General features: G+C 36.1%; 1 protein-coding gene across 1 annotated transcript in view; it reads left to right on the forward strand.

The window, feature by feature from the left end:
• Positions 1-619: 619 nt before the first annotated feature.
• Positions 620-22,702, forward strand: part of ube2f (ubiquitin-conjugating enzyme E2F (putative)) — a 48,973-nt gene continuing 26,890 nt past the window's right edge. The window contains exons 1-6 of the mRNA XM_028437056.1: positions 620-857; positions 5,229-5,422; positions 7,762-7,791; positions 8,977-9,042; positions 17,806-17,873; positions 22,542-22,612. Of these exons, the coding sequence (XP_028292857.1) occupies positions 5,308-5,422; positions 7,762-7,791; positions 8,977-9,042; positions 17,806-17,873; positions 22,542-22,612 (350 nt within the window). The 5' untranslated portion in view covers positions 620-857; positions 5,229-5,307. The remainder of the gene's footprint in view (positions 858-5,228; positions 5,423-7,761; positions 7,792-8,976; positions 9,043-17,805; positions 17,874-22,541; positions 22,613-22,702) is intronic.

Here is a 22,702-nt window from a genome sequence, read left to right on the forward strand (position 1 = left end):
CTGAGCTTTACATGTTGTTCTGAGAAGTAAAAGCATCGACTCCTAAAACTAATATTTTGTTTCATATGATATATGAAGTATTATAGTTTTTTATATCGCCAAAATAAAAAACTCGATACATCTTGAATCTCGTACAATCACCCATGATATGATTGGTCAGGAGGTGGGACTTTTTCACTAGCTCAGATCCTAGCCAGAGAAAAACCTGCTTTCGACCAGGCTAGCCGTTCAGCATAAGTTACCATGGTGATTTAGCGCCGCAAGACGTTAGCGAGCTTTGTAATCCAGCACACACTGATTAAATCCTGGAAGTTAGCGCAATAAGAAGTAATTTTGCTTCGTAAATAATGCCCAACATGTTAACAAAAGTTCACAAAATTACAACAAAAAGACAAAACGTCAAAATATAGAACAACAAAAACACACATAAATGACTCCAGAAATACAGAAAAACATTGTTTGTATCCTGTAATAATAATTGGGTTAGTCATTATTAAACTAAACAATTTTATTACTATTTTATTTTTATTTTTTAATTCTAAATGTTGGCATAAATGATGATAATGTGGACCTTGGCGGAACTTTTTATCCGCTGCTGTGTGGACACACGGACCACTATAAGAACAGTACGCAACCTACTTCCGGTTCTCATCGCACCGAAGCTGAGTTGTGTGACTTCGGTGATTGTCACACCGGTCCTCACCCACTGCCAGCCTTTAACCGGAGGTCTGTGAGTCCACCGAGAGTCGGTCTGCCCGCCCTGAGCCTGGCAGCAGCGGCGGACGGCCCCGTGAAGCCCGTAGGCCGGTGTTAGCTAACCATGGTGTAGCAACAGAGAGCTAGCTCTGAGACAGCAGGTAACACCGCCCTCACCACATAGCACTAATACACACACTTTATAAAGACTAGCAGTTAAAATTAAGGGAACACATTTAACCATGTATTTGTTTATCTACAGGGAGGAATAGACGGTGTTGTAATGTATGCTAACATGCTAGTTGTTATTAGCAACTGACTGATGATAGCACCGCAGCTAACAAGCTAAACTTCACTGGACATTTTTTTTTTTTTTAAACTTTATTTTTACATTTTTTGCCAACAAAATTTACAAACCACTCAGACAATTATTACAGATTTTTTAACTTTTTTATTAATATGAACATGAACAAAGCCACCGATTCAAGAATACACCATAAAATGCATAGATATGAAAATAAAGCTAATCTCAATAACATTAAGAAAAATACATGCAATTTTGTCATTTTGTGTATTTTTGTTGTCATTTTACGTGTTTTTCCTGTTATTTTGTTATCTTATATATCAATGCGCAAGTTTGTTGATGTTTTGTATTTCTTTGTTATTTCTTTGTTATTTGTTGTTGTGTGGTTTAGGAGAGTCAATTTGTGTATTTTGTTGTTATTTCCGTTCTTGGAGCCATTTTATGTGTTTTGTTGTGGTTTTGTATAGTTTTTTTTGTCATTTTGTGTGGGTTTTAGAGTCATTTATGTGGCCATCCTGTGAGTTTTTGGCGTACATATTGGGTGTTTTTCTATCATTTTTTTTTTTTTTTTTTCTTTTCGTGGGTGGGGGCGTTTTTTTTTTTTAAGTCATTTTGTCCATTGAAATTTTAGGGGCAGCACAAAAACAGACTGAGGGCCACTTGTGGCCCCTGGCCCAGCAGTTGCCCATATCTGCTCTAAAGTAATGAAAAATGAATAAATAAATGATTTTTAAGGCAGTTGACCTAATAGCTGTTAAGTTTAATTAATTATATAACTTTTTATTGATTTAATTTAGAGTTGAAATTTGTTTCAGAAGCCAATGAAGAAGGGTGGGGTTTTTATGTTTTCACTTAAGTTTAAATGTTGACTTTTCATTGCTTTAAACCTGTCAGACACTTTATTATGAGTAATCCGACCTAAGATTTAGTGTTTGAGTGAAGCTCGTGCTGATATTTCTTTTTTAAACTGCTTTTAAACAGCATTAATAATGAATAAAGTGGAATAAATGATGAGTCATCATGAGACGTAAATTAGTCTGCACTCACACTAACATGGATGTGTTTGTTAAGGAGGTTGGATCAATATGTTTTTGTCTCTGTTTGATTTCATCACGATACTTGGGTGCCTATTCGGTATATTGTGTGATTGAATTGAATAGTATCTGTTATTTTCCTTATCCAAAACAAAAGTTGAATCATACATTTCTAGAAACAATGTACAAGTCATAGTTAAAAAATAAAAAAACATTTATTTCACTGCATTATTTCACTCATTGTTTTTTATTGGATTTATTGAGGTTATTTTTCATGGTCTTTCAGTGTTTTCTGATTTATTTTTCTATTCTTTTCTATTCAGTTGCTGAATATGCAAATGATTAAGTAGTTGAACTAGTGGTTATTTTATCCCTTTAAACATATATTTTTTTTTAGTTTTTATTGGATTTTAGGTTATATTTCAGACAGGTCTACTAACATATATATATATATATATATATATAATTAATTCAGTTAAAGAATATTGTTATATATATGTTAATAATAAATAGGTTAGTTTTTCTCATAGCTAAATTTGCTGACTATTGTTCTCAGTTTGAGTAATATTAATCAAGGCTTTTTGAACATTCCACATTAAAAAATAAGTACTGGCGGTAGTACACACAGGTAAAATAAGTTTAATCTAAATGTATTTTTTTTAATTTTTCTTAGTGTAACAAATCAGAAAAAAATCAGTTTAATTCTAAGCTGTTATTCAGTTCCAGGTGGAAATTTATGATTTATGGTTTTCTGATGCTTCAGATTTATTGTGCACGTAAATGTGCATGAGTTTGACATGAGTGACTAAATGTAACATGATTTCTTGTGAGTGTGTGTTTGTGAACACACACACTCAGTGCAGAGTGAGTGACAGCCAGAGCAGCTGTATGTGCGTGTGGGTCATTTTACATGTTAAATATAGTTAGGAAAATATATTTTAGCATCATTTAAAATTACAGCATCAGTTATTTAAAAGGGACTCCCTATTTCTGGTTAATTGCAATAATTTATTCCCATGAAAAGTTGGTGTTTTCCGATATTCCCTAAATTTGTGAGCTTAAATTCCCGTGGAAATTGTTGTGAAATTATTTATCTTGGTGTCATTTTTTTACTTCATAAAAACCTGGCATTTGAACAGGGGTGTGTAGACTTTATATATTCACTGTATATATGAAATAGGGCAGAAAAAACATTTAAATAGACGCTTTGAATAACAATAAACTACAGAAATAATTGAGTAACATTTATACAAAGTTCAAGTTTTTATGCATTTAAACTTTTTTTTTTTTTAACTAAAAGTAATTCCGTTAGACAGAATATTTATCAAATTTGACCCAGCAGCAGAACTTTCAGTTGGTAGTTTTGAGGAGCCGCGTGATTGCTTTGTTTTATTGCATCAAAAACACAATTATATTTGCAGATAATTACAATTGCCTGTTTAATTCTTTTGATTTTGATTCTTTATGTGAGGAAATCATCAGTTTTTCTACTAAAAATAAATAATTTTTTCAATTCACCTACACATTAATACCCCCAAAAACATTTACCGTAGTTTAGGGCTGGGCGATATGGCCTTTTATAAATACCGCAATATTTTTAGGCCATGTCACGATACACGATATATATCTCGATATTTTGCATTACCCTTGAATTAACACTTTGATGCACAAAATCACACCAGTATGATGATTCTATATGTCTACATTAAAACATTCTTGATCATACTGCATTAATATATGCCAATTTTAAACTTTCATGCAAAAAAGGGGATATCACAACTAAGTCAAAGTTGACATAACTGTATTTATTAAACAGTGAGTGGCTCAAACATAAAATTGTCAACAGAAAGTGCACGTTCTGTGCAAAATTGTCACAGAGACATTTCAAAACAAGACATTAGTGCAGGATGCAACTCACATGGCATTTCAAAACACAAAATTAAAGTGCACTTTTTGTACATAATGCCACTACAATATTTTAAAACAAATAGTGCCCTTTTGTGCATGTTGTCATTAAGATGATGTAGCCAATTGTACATTTACTGTTGGTTAATAAATTTTTTCTCTGAGATTAGTTTCTAGGTTCAAGTGTGAGTTGGGAATGATTACTAAGATGTGCAGAGAATAGACAGACAATTTGTTGTTTATAGAAAATAAGTACCATGGATTTATTATATTACAGAAAATAATAATAAACAAAAGTGGTCTCAAAACAGACTCCAGTTCACCCGCTGGGATTTAGCTCAGTTCATAAGGCGTCACAGCCTGGGGAAAAAAATAGTTCCACTCAAACGAAAAATGAAGTCAGTCCTACCACCCTGGTAGGACTGAAGTTCGTTGGGTTGGTCCACTGGAAGAGAACCTAATTAAATAAAGTTGATCCTACCACCCTGGTAGGATTGTAGTTCATGCGTTCCTGGTAAGAGGATCGGTGCGGCGGTCCTACCGCTCTGGTAGACCTGCAGTTCACCGTCCACTACGTCATCTCCGTGGGTAGTTCACCATCTTTAGATCCATGGGGGGTTTAAAAAACCTGGCCGATGCAATCAGAGTCGCCTATACAAAGTCCTCCGTTCTGCTGCCGATCGCTCCTTTTGTCAGGTGCAAGGCACAACCGCTGGTCTGCACAGTTAGTAAAGTGCTGTCTGCTGAGCACCGGGTGTGCGTGCTACCGTTCATATGCTGCGTTTTCAGCTTCTGCTTGATCGTTTCCCGTATTCAAGCCTTCTCCTCCCGTACCTCATGCTTCCTGTTTATACTAGGATACTGGTCTGTGATTGGCTGGCGTGTGCGCGTGTGGATGAGTGACGTCAGTGCAGTCTATTAGTGCGGTGAAATAATATTGTATATAAATAACTGAAGAGTAGATGTTATAATAAATTTACTTCTGCTAAATATAATATAATTAAATAATATAAATATAATACATTTCTTTATGACGTGGGTTACAATGACATTTCAAAAAAAAAAAAAGTCAAAAAAAAAAAAAAAAAAAAAAAAAAAAAAAAGTCCGCGAGTTTAACGGTATGGTCATTTTCAACACCGCACAGACTACAAGCTGCGATATATCGAGTATATTCGATATATCGCCCAGCTCTACCGTAGTTTGATAACATCTTACTGTCGGACGTCACATGCATTTATCTAAAAGTAATAAGAAATGCCCTGAGTTTTTTGTTGTTGTGATTTTGCAGCGCATCGGTGCAGCACTGCAGTGACACAGCACGGTGCAGTGCAGTGGGGGGTGTGGGGGGGGATCACAGCAGCAGAGCCATGCTGACACTGGCCAGTAAACTGAAGAAGGACGATGGAGGAAAGACGGTCCGCACCACCGGAGCGTCGGACTCCACCCACAGGGTCTCCATCAGGGACCGCCTCCTTACCAAAGGTAAGTAGTAGTTCACCTCTGATTAGGAAACATTTTAAACCCAGTGGGATGTTTAAACTCATAAAGAACCTACACGTTAAAATGTATTGGAACATAATTCAACACATTAATTGATCTTTATTAATAAAGTGTTCATACTTTTTACATGTCTGTAAACAATGTAATGCACTGAAAGATGGAGGAAGGTGATTTTATTCTCATGTAATCAGTGGTAAATATTAAAGGGATCCTATGCTGTTTTTACAAGTTTGACATAAATATTTTTGAAATGTACTTATTAGTAGATCTATGCCTAACAAAACGCGTTATTTTGCACCATATTTGTTTTATTTTAAAATGGGACTACTTAACAGTTTTAGAGCCTGTGTTCCTCCATCTTGAAATCATGTGATTGATGATGTCACACGGCCCCACTGCCTACAAACATCTCATTGTTTTCTATTGCAGTCAAACATTCAGCCTGATTTTTAGATCATTTAGCAGCTTTTTTCAGTCAAAATGACTAATTGTGCTTCTTTTGGTTGTTCTAAATCAGTGGTAGACACCTTTTATTACAGCAGGGCCACAAAAATGTTTGTTTGATCGGCGGGTCACATGATCAACATTCATGTCAGCATTTAGATTAATGAGCGATCTGAGCATTAATACAGGAAAGAACAAAGAGTTTTTATTTCAATTTTCTGTGTTTTTCTGTCATTCTGTGTATATTTGTTGTTGTCGTGAGGCATTTATTTCTATAGTTCTTTAGTGTGATTTTCCTGTAAAATGTATGTTTTTTTTTTTGGAGTCATATTGTGTATTTGTGCTGTCATTTTGTGTTTTTTTTGGAGTAATTTTTATTTATTTCTGTTTTGTTTGTTTGTTAGTACTGTCTGTGGGTTTGTGGAGTCCTTTTTAATGTTATTCTTGTTTTATTTTGTGTACTTTTGTTGTCATTTTCAGTAATTTTGCATATTTATTTGAGTAATTTTGTGTATTACTGTTGTTTTGTTAATTTTTGGAGTAGTTTGTGTGTTTTTGGAGTATTTTCTGTGAGGTTTTTTGGTGTCTTTTACTGTATTTTCCCCCAGTGTTGTAATTCTATGTATTTTTTAATGTATTCTTGCTTTTGTATTGTGTATTTTTCTGTCATTTTGTACCTTTAATTTGGGGGCCGCATAAAATTAGACGGAGTGCCTCATGTGGCCCCTGGGCTGCCAGTTGCCCATGTCTGCTCTAAATAATTAGTAAATTTTAAAGATGTCGATGTAAACCGTTTTTGTTTACAGACGGAGAATAAAAACAGTTGTGAACTTGAAATATGGTGAAAAGAGGATAAAAGTGACAATAATGAGTCAACATGTGGTGGAAGGAGTTTATAAGTGCTGAAAATGTCTTGAATGTAGAAAACATTTGCAGAAAAGGCATTTGAATTTGAAAGAAATGGGAGTAATGTAGCAAAAATGCATTAAAAGGAGCAAAAATATGACAAGAAAAAGTGATAAAATAGATTAAAATATGGCAAGTTTGGTGTAGTTACAGAAAAATATTTTAAAAAATGAGCTCAAATTGTTTAAAAAATAGCACATACCTCAGCACGGGAAGTTTGCTTCATCTGATTAACTGTCTTTGGGTTGCAGTAAAATGTCATTCTTTACGGAGGATTTGAGGACGATTCCTGCTAAAACTGAGGGCAGACGTTAAGCTGTAACTCTTGTTTGTTTTCTTGCGTATTTCACAGGACGACAGCAGTTTACCTTTTTTTGCTTGCATATTATCGCCCACATTAGGACGGCTAACTCCAATACTGTAGGCGTCGTCAACAAACAACAAAACAGGACCAGATGTTGTGAAAATAATAAGACCAGTGAGTCTCATGTCCCTGATGATGACTGAAACACATCATGTAACGTCCTTTTATTGCAGCAACAATTTTTTATAGATCTCTGAGTATTAGATGATTTAGTAACTCAGGTATTGGTTTCACTCCCTTGTGTCACAGTACTTTGCTGTAAACCATGTGAGAGCTGCTGCTGAGTAAGGAAGTATTTATCCTCGTGCTTCCAGCAGCTCTGCGTTAACACTAAAGGGGTGACTGCAGCATTCTCAACGAGGCGGCCTGGAAAAGCTTCGGCTGTCGTCTGAGATTCTGTGTGTAAAAATGTGTTTGATCAGCCGACAAGTGAAAAGTGTGTCAGCGAATAGGAAGCTTTGAAACAACCTCCTCTGCTTCTATTCCCCACAGCAGCCTAATGATTTAATCTTTAGATGGATAGTAGATACAGCTATACTTTATTCATCCAGAGGGAAAGTCACACTTGAACATTTTTGTGTTCATGCAGATTTTTTTCTCTTTACAGAAGTCGCAGAGCTTGAAGCCAATCTTCCTAGTGAGTACAAACTTTTCTTCTCTCAACTTCATGCCTGTCAAACTTATTTACAACAAGTTTAACACTAAAATTAGAGTTGCATTCAAAGAAGTTATATACAACCTACATAAAGGGACAACAGAATTACACAGAAATGTCAAAAAAAAAAAAAAAACAAAATGAACAGAATGCAAAAAAGGACTCCAGAAAGGACATCAAAACTACACAAAAATTACTTCAAAATCTCAGAATGATAATGTCAGAAAAATACACAAAAGCACGACAAAATTATACACAAATTACCTAAAAAAAAAGGACACAACTACACAAAATTACTTCAAAATAATAGAAAAATATACAAAAAGGACATCAGAACTACACAAAAATGACCCCAAAACACAAAAAATTACAGAAAAATACACCAAATTTCACAAAAATAACTCCAAAAAAAAAAAAAAGACACTAAAAATGCACAAATTGATGACAAAAAGGCATAAAATGATACACAAAAATGACTTAAAAAAATTCAAAAATGAAGACAAAAATGTGCAAAATTACTCCAAAAAACCACTAAATAACAAAAAAAATACATAAAAGGACAAAAAATGACACAAAAATTACCCCTAAAATCCAAAATGATGCAGAAATGCACAAAATGACAAATGTACAAAAGGACATCAAAACTACACAAAAATCACTTTTCCATGACAGAAATTACCCCAAAACACACAAAATGTCAGAAAAATACATGAAAGGACAACAAAATTAAACGAAAAATACTCCAAAAGCCCAAAATGATGACAAAAATGACAAATGATCAAAACAAAACATAGCTGCTTTTACGGGTTAAGCTAAAAAAAAAAAAAAAACCCTGGTGTTTAAATGGTGTTGATTGGTTTTCAATGTCACATAATGTGATTGAAACAAAAGCTTCTATACTAAATCCATCCACCATGAGCTCATCAATCTCAGCGCAGTGTCACTTAATGGACACCAGGGGGAAACATTGTGCCACAGGGATTCCTGCAGGGCGACTGTAAATCCTGAAGTCAATGAACGGACTGGAAGGATTTAATGAAAATACTATGTATTGATTGGACGCAGGGCTGGTAATAACATGACCCAGTGAAGTCTCACTCAGCTGTTTGTGGTCTTTACGCTCGGAGATAACTGCTCTAATCCCTGTTATTGTGTGTGTGTGTGCAGGTACATGCAAAGCCAATTTCCCAGATGAGGATAAGCTGCATCATTTTCAGCTGGCGGTGTCTCCCGGTAAGAGAAGAAAAAATATTACAGTTATATATTTATTTCATCCAGGTGTCACATCTGCTGTGGTAATAAGACATTTAGCCTGTAATGACTTGGTGATGGAGCTTAAAATCCTGCATGTCTGAACACACAGATCTGCATCTGCTGTGGGTTTATCCAGCTTTTCCTCATGGTAAAAACTTACAATTTCTGTCCAAAGGTGTTCCTGAAATTCTGCTGCGTTGTCGTTAAATACTAAATCCATTGTGCTAACTCAGCTATGTTTCAGGCTAAGTGAGCAGCTTGTCTGATATTGTTCACACTAACCACACTAGAGTGGAGTCTACCTCTGGAGCTCCCCTCCAGCTTCCCGTGTGTCATACCACTACTTTATTTTACCCCAGTCTTAGTTTAAGGCTGAGGTTTTTTAGTCAAGCAGACAGTAATGACTTTGGTTCATCCTTTATTTAAGGGAATAAGATGATTTGAGACTATATTAGTTTCAGAAATGATGATAAAGACAGTTTGGCACAGAAATTGGGAGCGTTTGGCTTCAAATATTAAAGGGGACAAATCAATTTGTGTCTGAGAGTTTTACAAAAGGAACTCACACGCCATCAATACGTGGACAACTAATGGCGCGTTCACACCAAACGCGTCGAAAGCAGCAGGTTTACATTCACAATACATGGTGGACGTGCTTCTAGGGAGCGTCGGAGGTTCCGCTGTGCGTCCAGGCTTCCAACGCGGCCGACGTTGGAGTTGTAATAGTTGAACTTTTGGGGCATATCGCAGCGCAGTGACCAATCAGGAGCGTTCCCCAACCGTGATATGTTCAGAATAATGAGAAGAAAACACTAACCGAAGGCAGAGACAGATGGACAGGCTTTTCTGCTGAAATAGAGCACCTGTAGTTGGTGTCCTGGTAGGAGAAGCGAACGCCGATGCAGGTCAGTAGGTCATCAAACTGGGCACGGGAGAGATGGAAGTAGCGCTGAAAGCGACTCTCGTCTGAGCGCAGCGCTGGTGAATCCAGAAACGGCGCAGAGGTGCAAATAAAGCCAAGCCACTCTCTGGATAATGTAGAGCAGATGAACAGGAGTTGGAGGGGGCGTGTTCAGCAAGGAACTCCAAACTTTATTCTCAATTCAACTACACTTCTCTATAATCCTCTGACATCACAGTGCACACACTGAGTCTCACCAAAATACATGTGACCAGAAACATCACAATAATGTTCCACTACTTCACAGTCACTGGATGAATTATGAACGTAACTGATTGCCACAATATCATCCATTGTATGAACACCACCGGCAACAGAGAAGTCCCTCCCCTCGACGCGCATGCCCGAGCATCTTCAACACTGGTGACAAGCGTCTGTATTCAATGAGCACAAGCGTCCAACAATAATAATACTGTTTTCAGCCTCAAATACTGTTTGAGATCCATGTTCAGGTTTTTTACGGCTGTTCCTGGGGCTGCTACTTCTGGATTACATGTGCAACTCCCTTTGCAATAAAGTCAGCAAAAATGATGGTTCCGTGTTCCATGAATCTGTGATAACCACATTTGTTTATCCATCTGAATAATATCCACTGTTACACAGGATGTTTATGATTATTATTTGGGCCATAGTATATAGTCATCTTAAAGATGTAAATCCTTGTTTTAATCAGAAATAAAGTGGTGGAAAAGGTGGTGAAATGGGATTTAAAAAAACATATATACATTGGTTAAAAGTTCAAATTAGAGTGGGCAAAAATAAGCATGAAATATAATGAAAAGAGGTTAAAAGTGACAATAATGGGTCAACATATGTGACATTAGGTGGAAAAGTGATGGAAAGTGTTTCTAATTGCTGAAAATGTCTGGAAAGTGGAAAAAAATGTACAGAAAAGGCATTGTAATGTGGTGTAGAAGTGTCAGAAATGGAGTAATGTAGCAAAAATGCATTAAAAGGAGCAAAAATGTGGCAAGAAAAAGCGATGAAAATAGGCTGAAATATGGCAAGTTCGGTGTAGTTGCAGAAAAATGGTAAAAATAAGTGAAAATGAGCTAAAATTGTTCTATCACATTCTCCAGTTTTCATTCATATCACACACAGGAAACTGGGAAATTACTTTGAAAACTAGCAATTTAAATCAAAATAAGCTTTTAAATCAAAACAATATGAACAATGTTGTCTTTTTCTTGATGTTTTACTCCCAGCACACACACTACCAGGCCCTGGCTGATGATTAGCAGGTATCTTTGGTACTGAAGGCCTTACTCAGCTCTGTGTGTGTGCGTGTGCGTGTGTGTGTGAGAGACGCGCGCGCACACAAATGGTGGCATCATTACTGCAGGTCAGCTTTGATAAAATCGGTGTGAGCAAAAAGCTGAAGCGTTGAATCAAATTTAATTGTTGTTTTTCATCTGGAAGTTTCCTGTGACGTCACTCCGAGTGGAAAATAGTCTGTTTCACTGCTGGTTCATACGCGTCTCAGTATTCTAGTGACTTTATTCAGACTGCAGCATATTTCTTTTTGTTCAGGGGGGAAAAAACTTTACTCATGTGTAGTTGTTCTATTATGCCGTGAAGGTTCTGCTGTGAGATTTGTAATGTAGTGAGTCAACTTTATTCACAAAGAAAACCTAAATTTGCCGTGAAAGGAATGTCGTTTTGGTCGGGCGTGAAATGAAAATATGCAAACGTAGCTGGCCTCGGGTGGTGTGCTGTCTCGTATCGCTGCTACCTAAACCAGTCAATGGTGAAACCATCTAGACTTCTAGTGTGTGTAATGTGTAGCTCATCATGCCTTACATAAGCACTCCTTACTTAGTCGTTTTGAGGAAGAAACATCAGCAGCAGCCGAGGCTGAGCCGTTGCTCTGTTTGAGGCTTTATATCAACCACAGTAAAGCTCTACTAGTATCACATTTAGAACACATGTACTCAGGTTAGGTTTACTAGTCTGCTAGTACACTTTACTAGTGAAGCAAAACATGTCACTACGACTAAGGGTGTAAGAAAAAAATCGATTCGGTGTTATATCGCGATATTTCACCTCACGATTATCGTGTCGATCAAAAAAATGTCCAAATCGATTTTTTTTTTAATCATGTTTTTAACAAAAAAAAAAAAACATTTAATTACACTAACATATGCATAAGTCTGCTTTTTTTGCTACGGTAGTAGTGATAGGGCTGCACGACTATGGCCAAAATGATAATCACAATTATTTGGATCAATATTGTAATTACTGTTATAATCATAATTATTTATCATATCAGTGGAAAAATCTGTTTTTAATGCGCTACTTTTAAACAAACAATATGTGTACAGTTTACAGTGCAAAATTAAACTTTAAAATTGATTTATAATAAATTAAAATGTACCAAAGGCTAACTGAATAAATAGTCTATTACAGCCTGCATAGACCCTAATTTAATTGTAAATATTGCGGACGATCAGGTTAATTTAATCGTCGCAACCAAAATCGTGATCATGATTAAAATTTTCGGTGTCAGCCAAGGATTTTCATTTTGGTGCATCGCTAGATAATAGATCGGTTATTGACCAAAGATCCAATATTGTGCATCCCTAACGATTGAAATTAAATGTTTCCTTTATGTTGCCATTCTACTCTTTCCTTTCAGCAGCTCTCTGCTCTATCCCAGTTGTCCCAGACTCCCTGCGTAGCAGAGGAATGGGGACACCAAGGACGTGCCGTCCCATGTCCCCGTGTGAATTAGACGCACAACAATGAATGAAAACGAATGAGCAAATTGCTCAGTGTTGGTGTTTCACACATGTTGATTTTCTGCGTGATTGCATGAGAAGAAGCTTTAGATGGAACGTGTTGTGAGTGTTGGGTTCAGGGAAAGGTCAGAATATCCAAATGTACATCCAGGAATTTAGTAAATATGGCGTGAAAGATTCTGCTTTACGTGAAGGAAGCATGGAGTTGATTCCATGGTTACAGGATTTAAACATACAGAAGATGAATTAATAAATAAAGAAAATATTCTTCTATTCTAACATGGATACTTTGGTTGCATCAGTTTTTCATCAGAGGATCGGGGCTCGGATTTTTAGTTTTAAAATTTTGTTTCAGAGTTTACTCATTTCTGCATCATTGTTTCCATTTCATTCGTTTTTCCCTAATCAGATGTCATTCCTGAATATTAGACTTCCCGAAATATTGCCACACATGCTTGATATAGTTAATTAAGTTAAGTTTTGTCATTAATTTAATATTTCTCCGCTGTATTTGCAACGAAAGCACGAATTGAAATCAGTTGAGATTCTCCCTAAGATTTGACTTCTGTCTGTTGTTAAAGTTGCTAAACAATGAATACAGTATACTTAAATCTAAATGTGTAATATTGTCCCAAAATGTTGATGTCGTATAGCTCTTTCCATTTCAGGAGTTGAACTACGTCATATCACGTCACATTTTGCCTGAGAATTGACGTTTCTGTCACTTAAGCCATCAGTTTACAGTAAAAGAAATTGTGACATTGTCCCAAAATATTCATGTGAGCGTATGTTTCCCGTCATGTTGCAGATTCTGCTTGATTTAGTTTAGAATAATGAATTAAAAATGACAACAATATTCTGTCTGTTTTCCACGTTTACGGAAAATCGGCGCTGTACGCATATCACACCAAAGTGGGAGTGGAAGAGTTTATTCTGCAATCATCTTCATAAGACTTTGATCAGCATGTTGTTTTTTGTGTCTCAGGAGGTACATTTGTCTTTATTATTCAATCAAAAAAAAGTGTTCAAATGCAAAATAAATATTTGAGTATCAAAAATTACACTTTTTTTTTTTTTTTTGATTGATTGGAAAGGTTTTTTTTTTTATTGAAGTAAACTTTCTGGTACTTGTTTGGCCTATATTATGGGTAGTACATTTATATCTTCATTATTCAATCAAGAAATAAAAACATTTTCAGTAAAAAAAAAAATAATTTCAGAGAAAAATGTTCGAACGCAAAAGAAATTTGAGCCAAAAAAAAATTGTTTGGGCACTTTTTTTTTTTTAATTGAAGTGAAAAAATTTGAAGCTCTTTTTTTAATCATTTTAACTCAACTTGTCCGTGTTGAGTTCGTGTAGTACTGAGATTGTGTATTTGCACTACCGGAAAATTCCTTTTTGCTAAAAGAAAAATTCCTTTTTGTTTTCAAAGTGAATGGACACGTGTTTTATTTGTTTATTGGATTGGTTTAGGATTATAATGTACTGAGTTTACCTCCGTACAGAGTTACCTGTACGTTGTTACGATGTTATGCGAACTCAGTACATAACACTGGTCACACCATATGAAAAACTTCTAACACAAAATCAACCGTTGTGTTTATTCCTTCTTGACACTTATGAAAGAAAATGCCTTGAATTTCATTCTTAACTTTTAAATTATGAAATGAAAATCAAATAACCACTCATTTTTATTTTTATTTTTATATCTTTTTCTAACATAACACTGGCGGGTAACATAGATCCGTCGATCATCCTTCAGCTAAATAATGCCCTGTTTCACCACTCTAAGATCACCACCCTACGTATTTCTGGACATCTGTGCTGACAGGAGGTTGAATTGTTGATCCTAACAAAGCACCAGTCAACACCACTGTTATTGTGATGAAAAGGTGTGATTCATAGCGTGACTGTGAAGGCTGCAGCGTAATCGTAGTAAATGAGGCCTCTTTGAAATTACAGGGAAGAGCAATAACAAAGCAATGTGTGTGTTTGTTGGTAATAATGAATCAAGCTTTTCTTTATTTCACGGCTGAAAATAAGGTTTGTCCTCGCATATAAAAATATTTCCAGTAAGTTCTTTTTGTCTTTTTAAATGATATGTTATGGTTTCATTTATTCAGACAACAGTTTTCCAGGAAATGTGCTTTGATCTCCTGATGTGTTCCGAATAAATTAAAATAACATATTATTCAAAAAGAACGCTGGAAATATTATTCTGAAGTCAAGGAAACACACACACACACACACACACGTATATATATGTGTATGTATATATATATGTTAATAAAAAAATTAGAGACATCAAAGTGTTCAGCAGATTCCTCTGAAGAACACTGGCAGTTGACAGTCTAAACACGTCAGGAGATCAAAGTACATTTCTTGAAAAACAGTGGTCTGAATAAATTAAACCTTAAAATATTATTCAAAAATGACTTGCTGGAATTATTACTCGGAAGTCGAGGATACAGCAAAGCGTTCAGCAGACGCCTCTGAAGAAAACTGGCAGTTGACAGTCGAAACATGTCGGGAGATCAAAGTAAATTTGCTGAAAAACAGTTATCTGAGTAACTGAAACCTTTACATATTATTAAAAAAAGACTAAATGAACTTGCTGGAATTATTTTGCGGAAGTCAAGGAACTTCAAAGCGATCAGCAGATTCCTCTTAGGAAGACTGGCAGTTGACAGTCCAAACATGTCAGGAGATCAAAGTACATTTCTTGAAAAACAGTTGTCTGAATAAATGAAACCTTAAGAGTATAATAAATCAGTGGCCGCGTTTACATGGGAGCTTTAACCTGACCTTGTAAACACTTAATTCCTAATGCAAATTTAATTCCGAATTCAACTTAATTCTGAATTAGGTGGCTGGTTTATTCTGCTTTTCTTGTAAACCGTTAACACTTAATTCCGGTCGTTTTGCGCATGTGCGACTTGCGGCGATGACCCGCTTGGTGACGACATCATCCAACATGGCGGCCGAGAACAGAGCTGACACTATTTAATAACAGCCTTAAAAGACATGGATATAATGAAAAAAAGAGGATGGACGGAGGTATAAACATGCTGACATTAACACGGAGACATGGACTTATCACACACATGGAGATCAGCAAACGGCTTCATCGAACTGGTGAAGCCTGTTCAACCGGCGACGGAGTAAATGCGTCCCCGTACTGCTGCACAGGCTGTAATATCACCAAGTTTATTTGTGTGTTATAGCTACTATATTTACCAGGGAGCAACTATTTATTCCTGTTTTTTGTTTTCTGGAGTTTTACTGGGCTGACGTTTCTGGTTGAGCTGTTGCTACAAAACTACAATCAAAATAAAGGTGAAAACAGTTCTCATGTGTGGTGTTCTGTGTTACAGCCGACAATAAAAGCTTTGTTGTGTGTGGTGATATGTCATGTTCGCCTCCTGTCCAATCAGAGCCTTCCCAACCCCCAGACCTAAAGCGGAATTAACTAAAGCTGAATAAACCGGTTTTCCATGTAGACCTCAGTTCGAGAATTACTATTTCCATGTAAACACGAAGCAGAACACTTTAATTCCGAATGATTTCATTTGGAATAACTAATTCAGAATTAAAAAAAATCATGTAACCGTGGCCAGTGTTAAACCGATGCTAGCCCAGTGTTTAGTAAGAGTAAAGTCTGATTGTTCCAGTAAAGTAAAGCTTGTCATTAGTTATTTGAAACCTCTGTAGACTCTCTGTCTGTTGTCTATGCTGATCTACTTTGTTTCTTTTGTTGCCTTTTCTCCTTCACGACTTGTCTTCACCTCTACTGTTAACATTGGTTTTTTCATTTGTCCATTCCGTCCTTCACCTCTCGTCAGATCCCATTTATAATGGAGGAGGAGAGGCTTTTTATTGCACTCTAATTAGATTACTCATTGCTCTTTGTTACGCTGACTGGAATAGGTTAAGGTTTCAATCGCTTTCTTAACAAAGTCCTTATCTCCAATTGCTCAGTCTGTGTGTACAGACAGCCTGAGCTCACATAGTTAATGTCTGCTTTTAGGACATTAGCATTTCATTATTGTTGTTTATCCTCAGGGTAAAACCTGTGTGTGTCACGGTGTTGCAGGCTTTACAGTACACAAGTGTGTAAACATTATATATTTTATTCAGACACATACTTACACATGTGAGCATAAGCTGATTCCTGAAAAACAAAACTTTTTTATCTTTTAATAAGCTATAAAGTCTTGGAAATGTGTTTTGTGTAGCACAAAAGCTTTTGTTGGTGTTTTTTTTACTGTCATTTTGTGAGGTTTTTGTCTTTGTGTATTTTTGGAATCATCTAGTGAGTTTGCTCTGATCTTGTGTGTTTTTGTTGTCGGTATTCATGTGTCAATTTGTTTTTGTTGTTTATTAGAACAAACATGGGGAAATGATGGCCTAGGAGCCCAAAAGTGGATCCACAAAACAACTTCAAAAACACTCAATGTCAGAAAATTACTAAAAACCCACTATTTATTTCTCATATTTTGTATATTTTGTGTATTTTTCTGTCATCTTAACATAATAGTGGGTTATATTAACTAATAAAAAAATGTAATGGCCATAAAAGCCAATATCCACTATGAATAAATAAATGCTTGATATAAAGAGTGTTTCTTTGTCTTTAAAATAGTTAATTGAACATCCTTCACCTAAATGTTAACCCTGTTTACTTCCATTATCAATTTTATTTTTGCCCTTTATTATTTATCCTTTTCTCACAGGAATGTCAACAAGTACGTAAATGTCATTTGACTAATTACTGAATAGGATCCACACACCAGTCAAGGCTTTAATTGGGTTTAAAGGCTTTTCATGCAGAGAAAGACCAACGTTGGCATCAAAATATTGATTATGCCACAGTTTTCATGACGTGTCTTCAGAAAGTGTTGATTATAAATCAAAGATCAGCCACAGCAGCTTTTTATCTGTGTGTGTAAACCCAGAGGAGGCCACTTTGATATTAGGACTGACTTTATTAGTGCTTTAATCCTCACTGATATTTCCCTCTCTGTGTGTTTTATCTCTTCCAGATGAGGGGTATTACCAAAGTGGACGCTTTCAGTTTGAAATAGACGTGCCCGATGCCTATAACATGGTGGTGAGTGCTCTGTGCGATTTTTCTAAACCTCAATATACCTGTCTATGTCAAACTCAAGGACCAGGGGCCACAACTGGCCCTTTAGAGAAGGGGTTCTCAACTTTGTGGTCAGCACCCCATTTGGGGTCGTGAGGCACTGGGAGGGGGTTGCCAGATGCCGTCAAGAAATTAAGAATATTTATTTTAACAATTTTTCTGCAATGACACCAAACTTTTTTCGTCACTTTTTTTTGCCATATTTTTGCTCCTTATCGTGCTTGTTTTTGCCAATTTGACCACATCCACGTTTTGTAATTCCCATTATTTGCCAGTTTAAACTATTTTTCCCTACATTTTTAAATTAAAATACCCTCAAGTTGAACCTTTTAACTAATTTCTGTGGTTTTTATAATCCCATTTCACCACCTTTTCCACCATTTTTGGTCACTTTTAGCCCATTCCATTTCCGATTAAAACAAGGATTTACATTTTTAAGATGACTATATACTATGGCACAAATATTAATAAACTTCCTGGATAACAGTGGCTATTATTCAGATGCATAAATACTGCTTTAGAGCATCCATTGTGGCTCGCAAGAGAACGTAAAAACAGAGATGAACATGAATAATGGTGGAAATTACCACCTAACTCAGTTGTAGATACTGTATTTTAGCTCCTTCAAATACACAAATTTACCAAAACTCCACAATATTTACAGGGCTCCGTTTTCCCATGCTTATATCACATGACAGTCATTTTTAATTCAAAAGTTGTGCAAGAATTCAAAATCTTGCAATTTTACTGAAATTATTTCGAAAAATTCACCCAATTTAAATAAAAACTGATCACAGAGTCTAGAAAATTTAATTGAAGATCCTGCAGGGATTGTTATACAGTACTGTATGTCTCTTATTGCTGAGACATGTTTGTGCCTTTTATTATCTATACATTATTTGTACGATACCATAATGTTAAAGATGCTTGTTTTCTCACCGTCTTTAACTTCAAACTGGTCCAAATTTGGCCCCTGACTTAAAATAAGTTTGACATCCCTGGTCACAACTCTATTACTGGCTTTACAGGTTTATGTTTATTTGATTTTGAACTGATCACTTAAAATGTAAAGTTCTGATCAATAAGTTGTCAGGGTCTGCAACAGCTCTGACACTTTCCTGCAGAATGAAAATTTGCCAGCGCAGTCATTTTATTCTCGCTGATGCAGAAAAAAGAGAAAAGTTCACTTTTTCTCCTGAACTTTGTCCCAGTCTTGGCTCGTCTGTTATCGTGCTTGCAAACATCAGTCAAAACCAAAGTCCCGTTACTCTAAGAAAGATAAATATGTAAAGAGTTTATTGCCAGTGTGTAGCGGTAGTTCCCTCGAGATAGTGTCAGAAATGGAAAAATGATTTGTTTGTGGAAAAATCCATGGAATGCGGCTGGAAGGAATCCCATTGTGTTCAATAGCAGTAGCAGCAGCATTGGCTAATGTCAGCGTGAGAAATAAGGTGTCATCTCCTCTCATGGACTCCCATGGATCACTAGAGCCAGGTCTGTTCCAGAAAATTACCTTCAGAGGGAGCAATTTAGAGAAGTTTGGAGTGCAACCTAACCTTTTCACTGTGGCAGCTCACACATAGTTAGGAAGATTCCTGGGTTGTTGGACACGCGTGGACACATTTCTTTTTAAAGGGTACTTGTAGTGGAAATGTATAGAGCAAAAAAAATGTGTTTAATGTATTACCAATAAACACAATATGTGCACCTTTTTTTTAACACACTAAGGGGACTTTTTAGAACAATTTTATATCTTGGGGCATAAACTGTGGAAAGCTGCCGTTTTGGACAGGATATGACTCATGTTTGTTGATCCTGTCGCTTTAAATGAATAAACGGTGCATTGTGGGAGGTAGAGGCGTTACAGGTCTGCTTACATTGTGGAACGTGTAGTTTGTTTGTTGGCTCTGGGCGTGAAGCAGCCGTGTGCAACCTCTCCTTCAGTGATAAAGTGCAGCAACCAGGTTGCATGTTACAAGAGGATTCATTTTCTGCTTGTGAGTTTCCCTGCACCCACTTAGCATCAGAATTAACCTAACGGACAGAGCTGTTGTTTGCAGCAGAAACGAGCCATGGCTGAGTAGTTCGGTGTTGGAAGTGCAAAAATATTGTTAGAAACTGCAATGAAAGCTGCGTGAAAGAATATCTGCTCATTGACATAATGTTGCGCCAAGGAGCAGCACCTGACGGCCCCCCAATTCTCCAGAGAGAGTTCATCATTTAGTCGGATAAAGGTGAGTTGATAAATAAGAAGGAACATTGTGGTGGGGATGCGGTTAGTGCCATGACACCCCCCATAGGATCCCCTGTAAGCACAAACGTAGTAGTGCTCTGAACAAGTACATTTACGAGCTGCATTGAGACTTTCTGTGAAGGAATTCTGTCGGAACGCGTCTGGTTTCAGATGCAACTATGGCTCTGTGCTTATTAGCTTAGCCCATTAGCTTAGCCCACAGATCCCTCTCATAGCAGAGCTTGAAGCGGTCCTCACATACCACCAAATTTTGTAATTTCGTAGAAATTTTTCTGCAAGGGTTTTTCTCTTGTTGTTATAGCAATCATTGTCTTTACACTCCGCAATTGTTCGGAAACTTTAGATCAATGGAACACTGTTGCCTAGCAACAGCTAACAGGAATCAACCAAAGTCCGTCATATTCTGACCAAACTGGCGGCTTTCCATTGTTTATGCCCCAAGATATAAAATTGTTCTAAAAAGTCCCTTTAGTGTGTTAAAAAACTTGCACATATTTTGTTTATTGATAATACATTAAACACATTTTTTGTGCTATACATTTCCACTACATGTGCCCTTTAAACAAAACGTGTCTTGCAATCAAATCAAACCTTTACATTTAGAACAAGAGTCCACAAGAAAGAGTCGGACTGAGCTCGACAGAAAATCATTCAACTCAACCTTTTTCTAATAAACCTCAGGTTTGAATGCAGGGGTTTGTTAAGTACCCTGACATTTATATTCCTTTATATTTCTGACACTCTATCACAGCTTAATACAAATCCATCAAAGCAGAATATCATTCTGTGGACATTGACGAGTTCTTTCAATTTGATGAAATAAAGTTGTCGCTTTGAAATATTTTTCATTCTAAATTCTAATTTTTTAAAAAGTTTGTCTCCTGAATGCTGCAGTTTTTATCCAGTTAAAGTTTGGTTTTGTACTTGAAGGGCAACAGTACAGTAATGTGTGGATGCATTAATCACAAGGCCTTGATGGAATCAGGAGAACGATAAACCTTGGAGGATTTCTACATTCGCGCTCACATCATTCGTTTGATTGGCAGTATTGAGTGTTTCATGTTGGATGAATGATAAAAAGGTGATGGTTTTCTATTATACTGCCATCCAAATGCTGGACCATCATCCAGTTGAATAAACATCTTCCATCATCTACAGCACGTGTTAAACTCGAGGCCAAGCTTTAGAACATCCAATGTGTCCAGCAGGAGAAAGTAAAAACAACAGAGAAAACGTGAATCATGTTGTCATTTACCAACTAATTCAGTTGTAGATATCTCAGTCCCTCCAAATACATACATTCAATGAAAATCCACAATATTTGCAGAGCTTGATAGAGCCTGATATGTAACAACTCAAAATGTAACAAAGCCCGAATTATTGAAATTTAAAAATTAAAACCCGAAATGTAATAATTTTTAATATATATATATATACATATATATATATATATATATATATATATATATATACATATAAAACCCAAAATGTTAGCTGATCAATAATGTAACGATTCACTCAACTCCTGATACGATTCGATTCACGATACGATTCTCATGATTTATTTTACAAAATGGTACTGTAAACAAATGACCGAAAAATATTCCTTTTTTTTATTGGGAAAAAAAACTAGAAAATACTAGGGATGTAACGATTAATCACAAGGCAGTTAAAAATCGATTCAATACTGTATTATTTTCCTTTTATTTTTTGTTGTCAAAATATTCCCTTGATAAACTATTCAAAACAATGCAGTTTAACTAAAAAAAAATCTTCAATAAAATAGATAAAGGAATAATACAAATGAAGAAGCCTATTAATTTAAATTCTGGTTCTGTAGTAAACAATGCAAAACTGCATAATAGTTATTTTTCTTTTTAAAAGTGCAACTAAAAATGTAATTTGTGCCTTAACAATTGGACTTAAAAAAAACATTGCACTGTATTTACGTCAGATATTTGTTTGGCCCAGCAGAGGGTGCTGGTAACCCAGTGGTCAGTTGGCATGCAAATATTCATGCAGTGAAGAAGAGATGCTACGCGCTAGCAGACAGAGCTTAGAAAAACGTGACTTTTACAGATATTCACGTAATCTTACAGATATTCTTTCAGTGTTAAAGGGGTAAGGAATCATTTATGAACATGTTTAAGAGTAGAAGGTGGCCAGAAAGAAAGTAGTAGCAGATTCCGCCCGCCGCCAACAAGAGAATGATAAATATATATATGCGATTCAATTTTCAGAATATTGATATCAACCGTGATACCTATGAATCGATTTTTTGAAGTAAAACTGATCCATCTGTGTCTGATAGAGGCTTTAATGAAAATGACATCTTCTGTTAATGACCAAAATTCGTCTTTTCCCGTGTCCACGTGCAGCCTCCTAAAGTGCGATGTCTGACCAGAATATGGCATCCTAACATCACAGAAAATGGAGAGATTTGTTTGAGGTAATCTTCTGACTCGATTTCACGTTTTTCTATCTTTTACTATAGATGCACAGTATGTTCTGCAGGAGATGTAATGTGTTTTCTCACCTT

Source organism: Gouania willdenowi, chromosome 21 (genome assembly GCF_900634775.1).
Source record: "Gouania willdenowi chromosome 21, fGouWil2.1, whole genome shotgun sequence".
NCBI classification, from domain to species: domain Eukaryota; kingdom Metazoa; phylum Chordata; class Actinopteri; order Blenniiformes; family Gobiesocidae; genus Gouania; species Gouania willdenowi.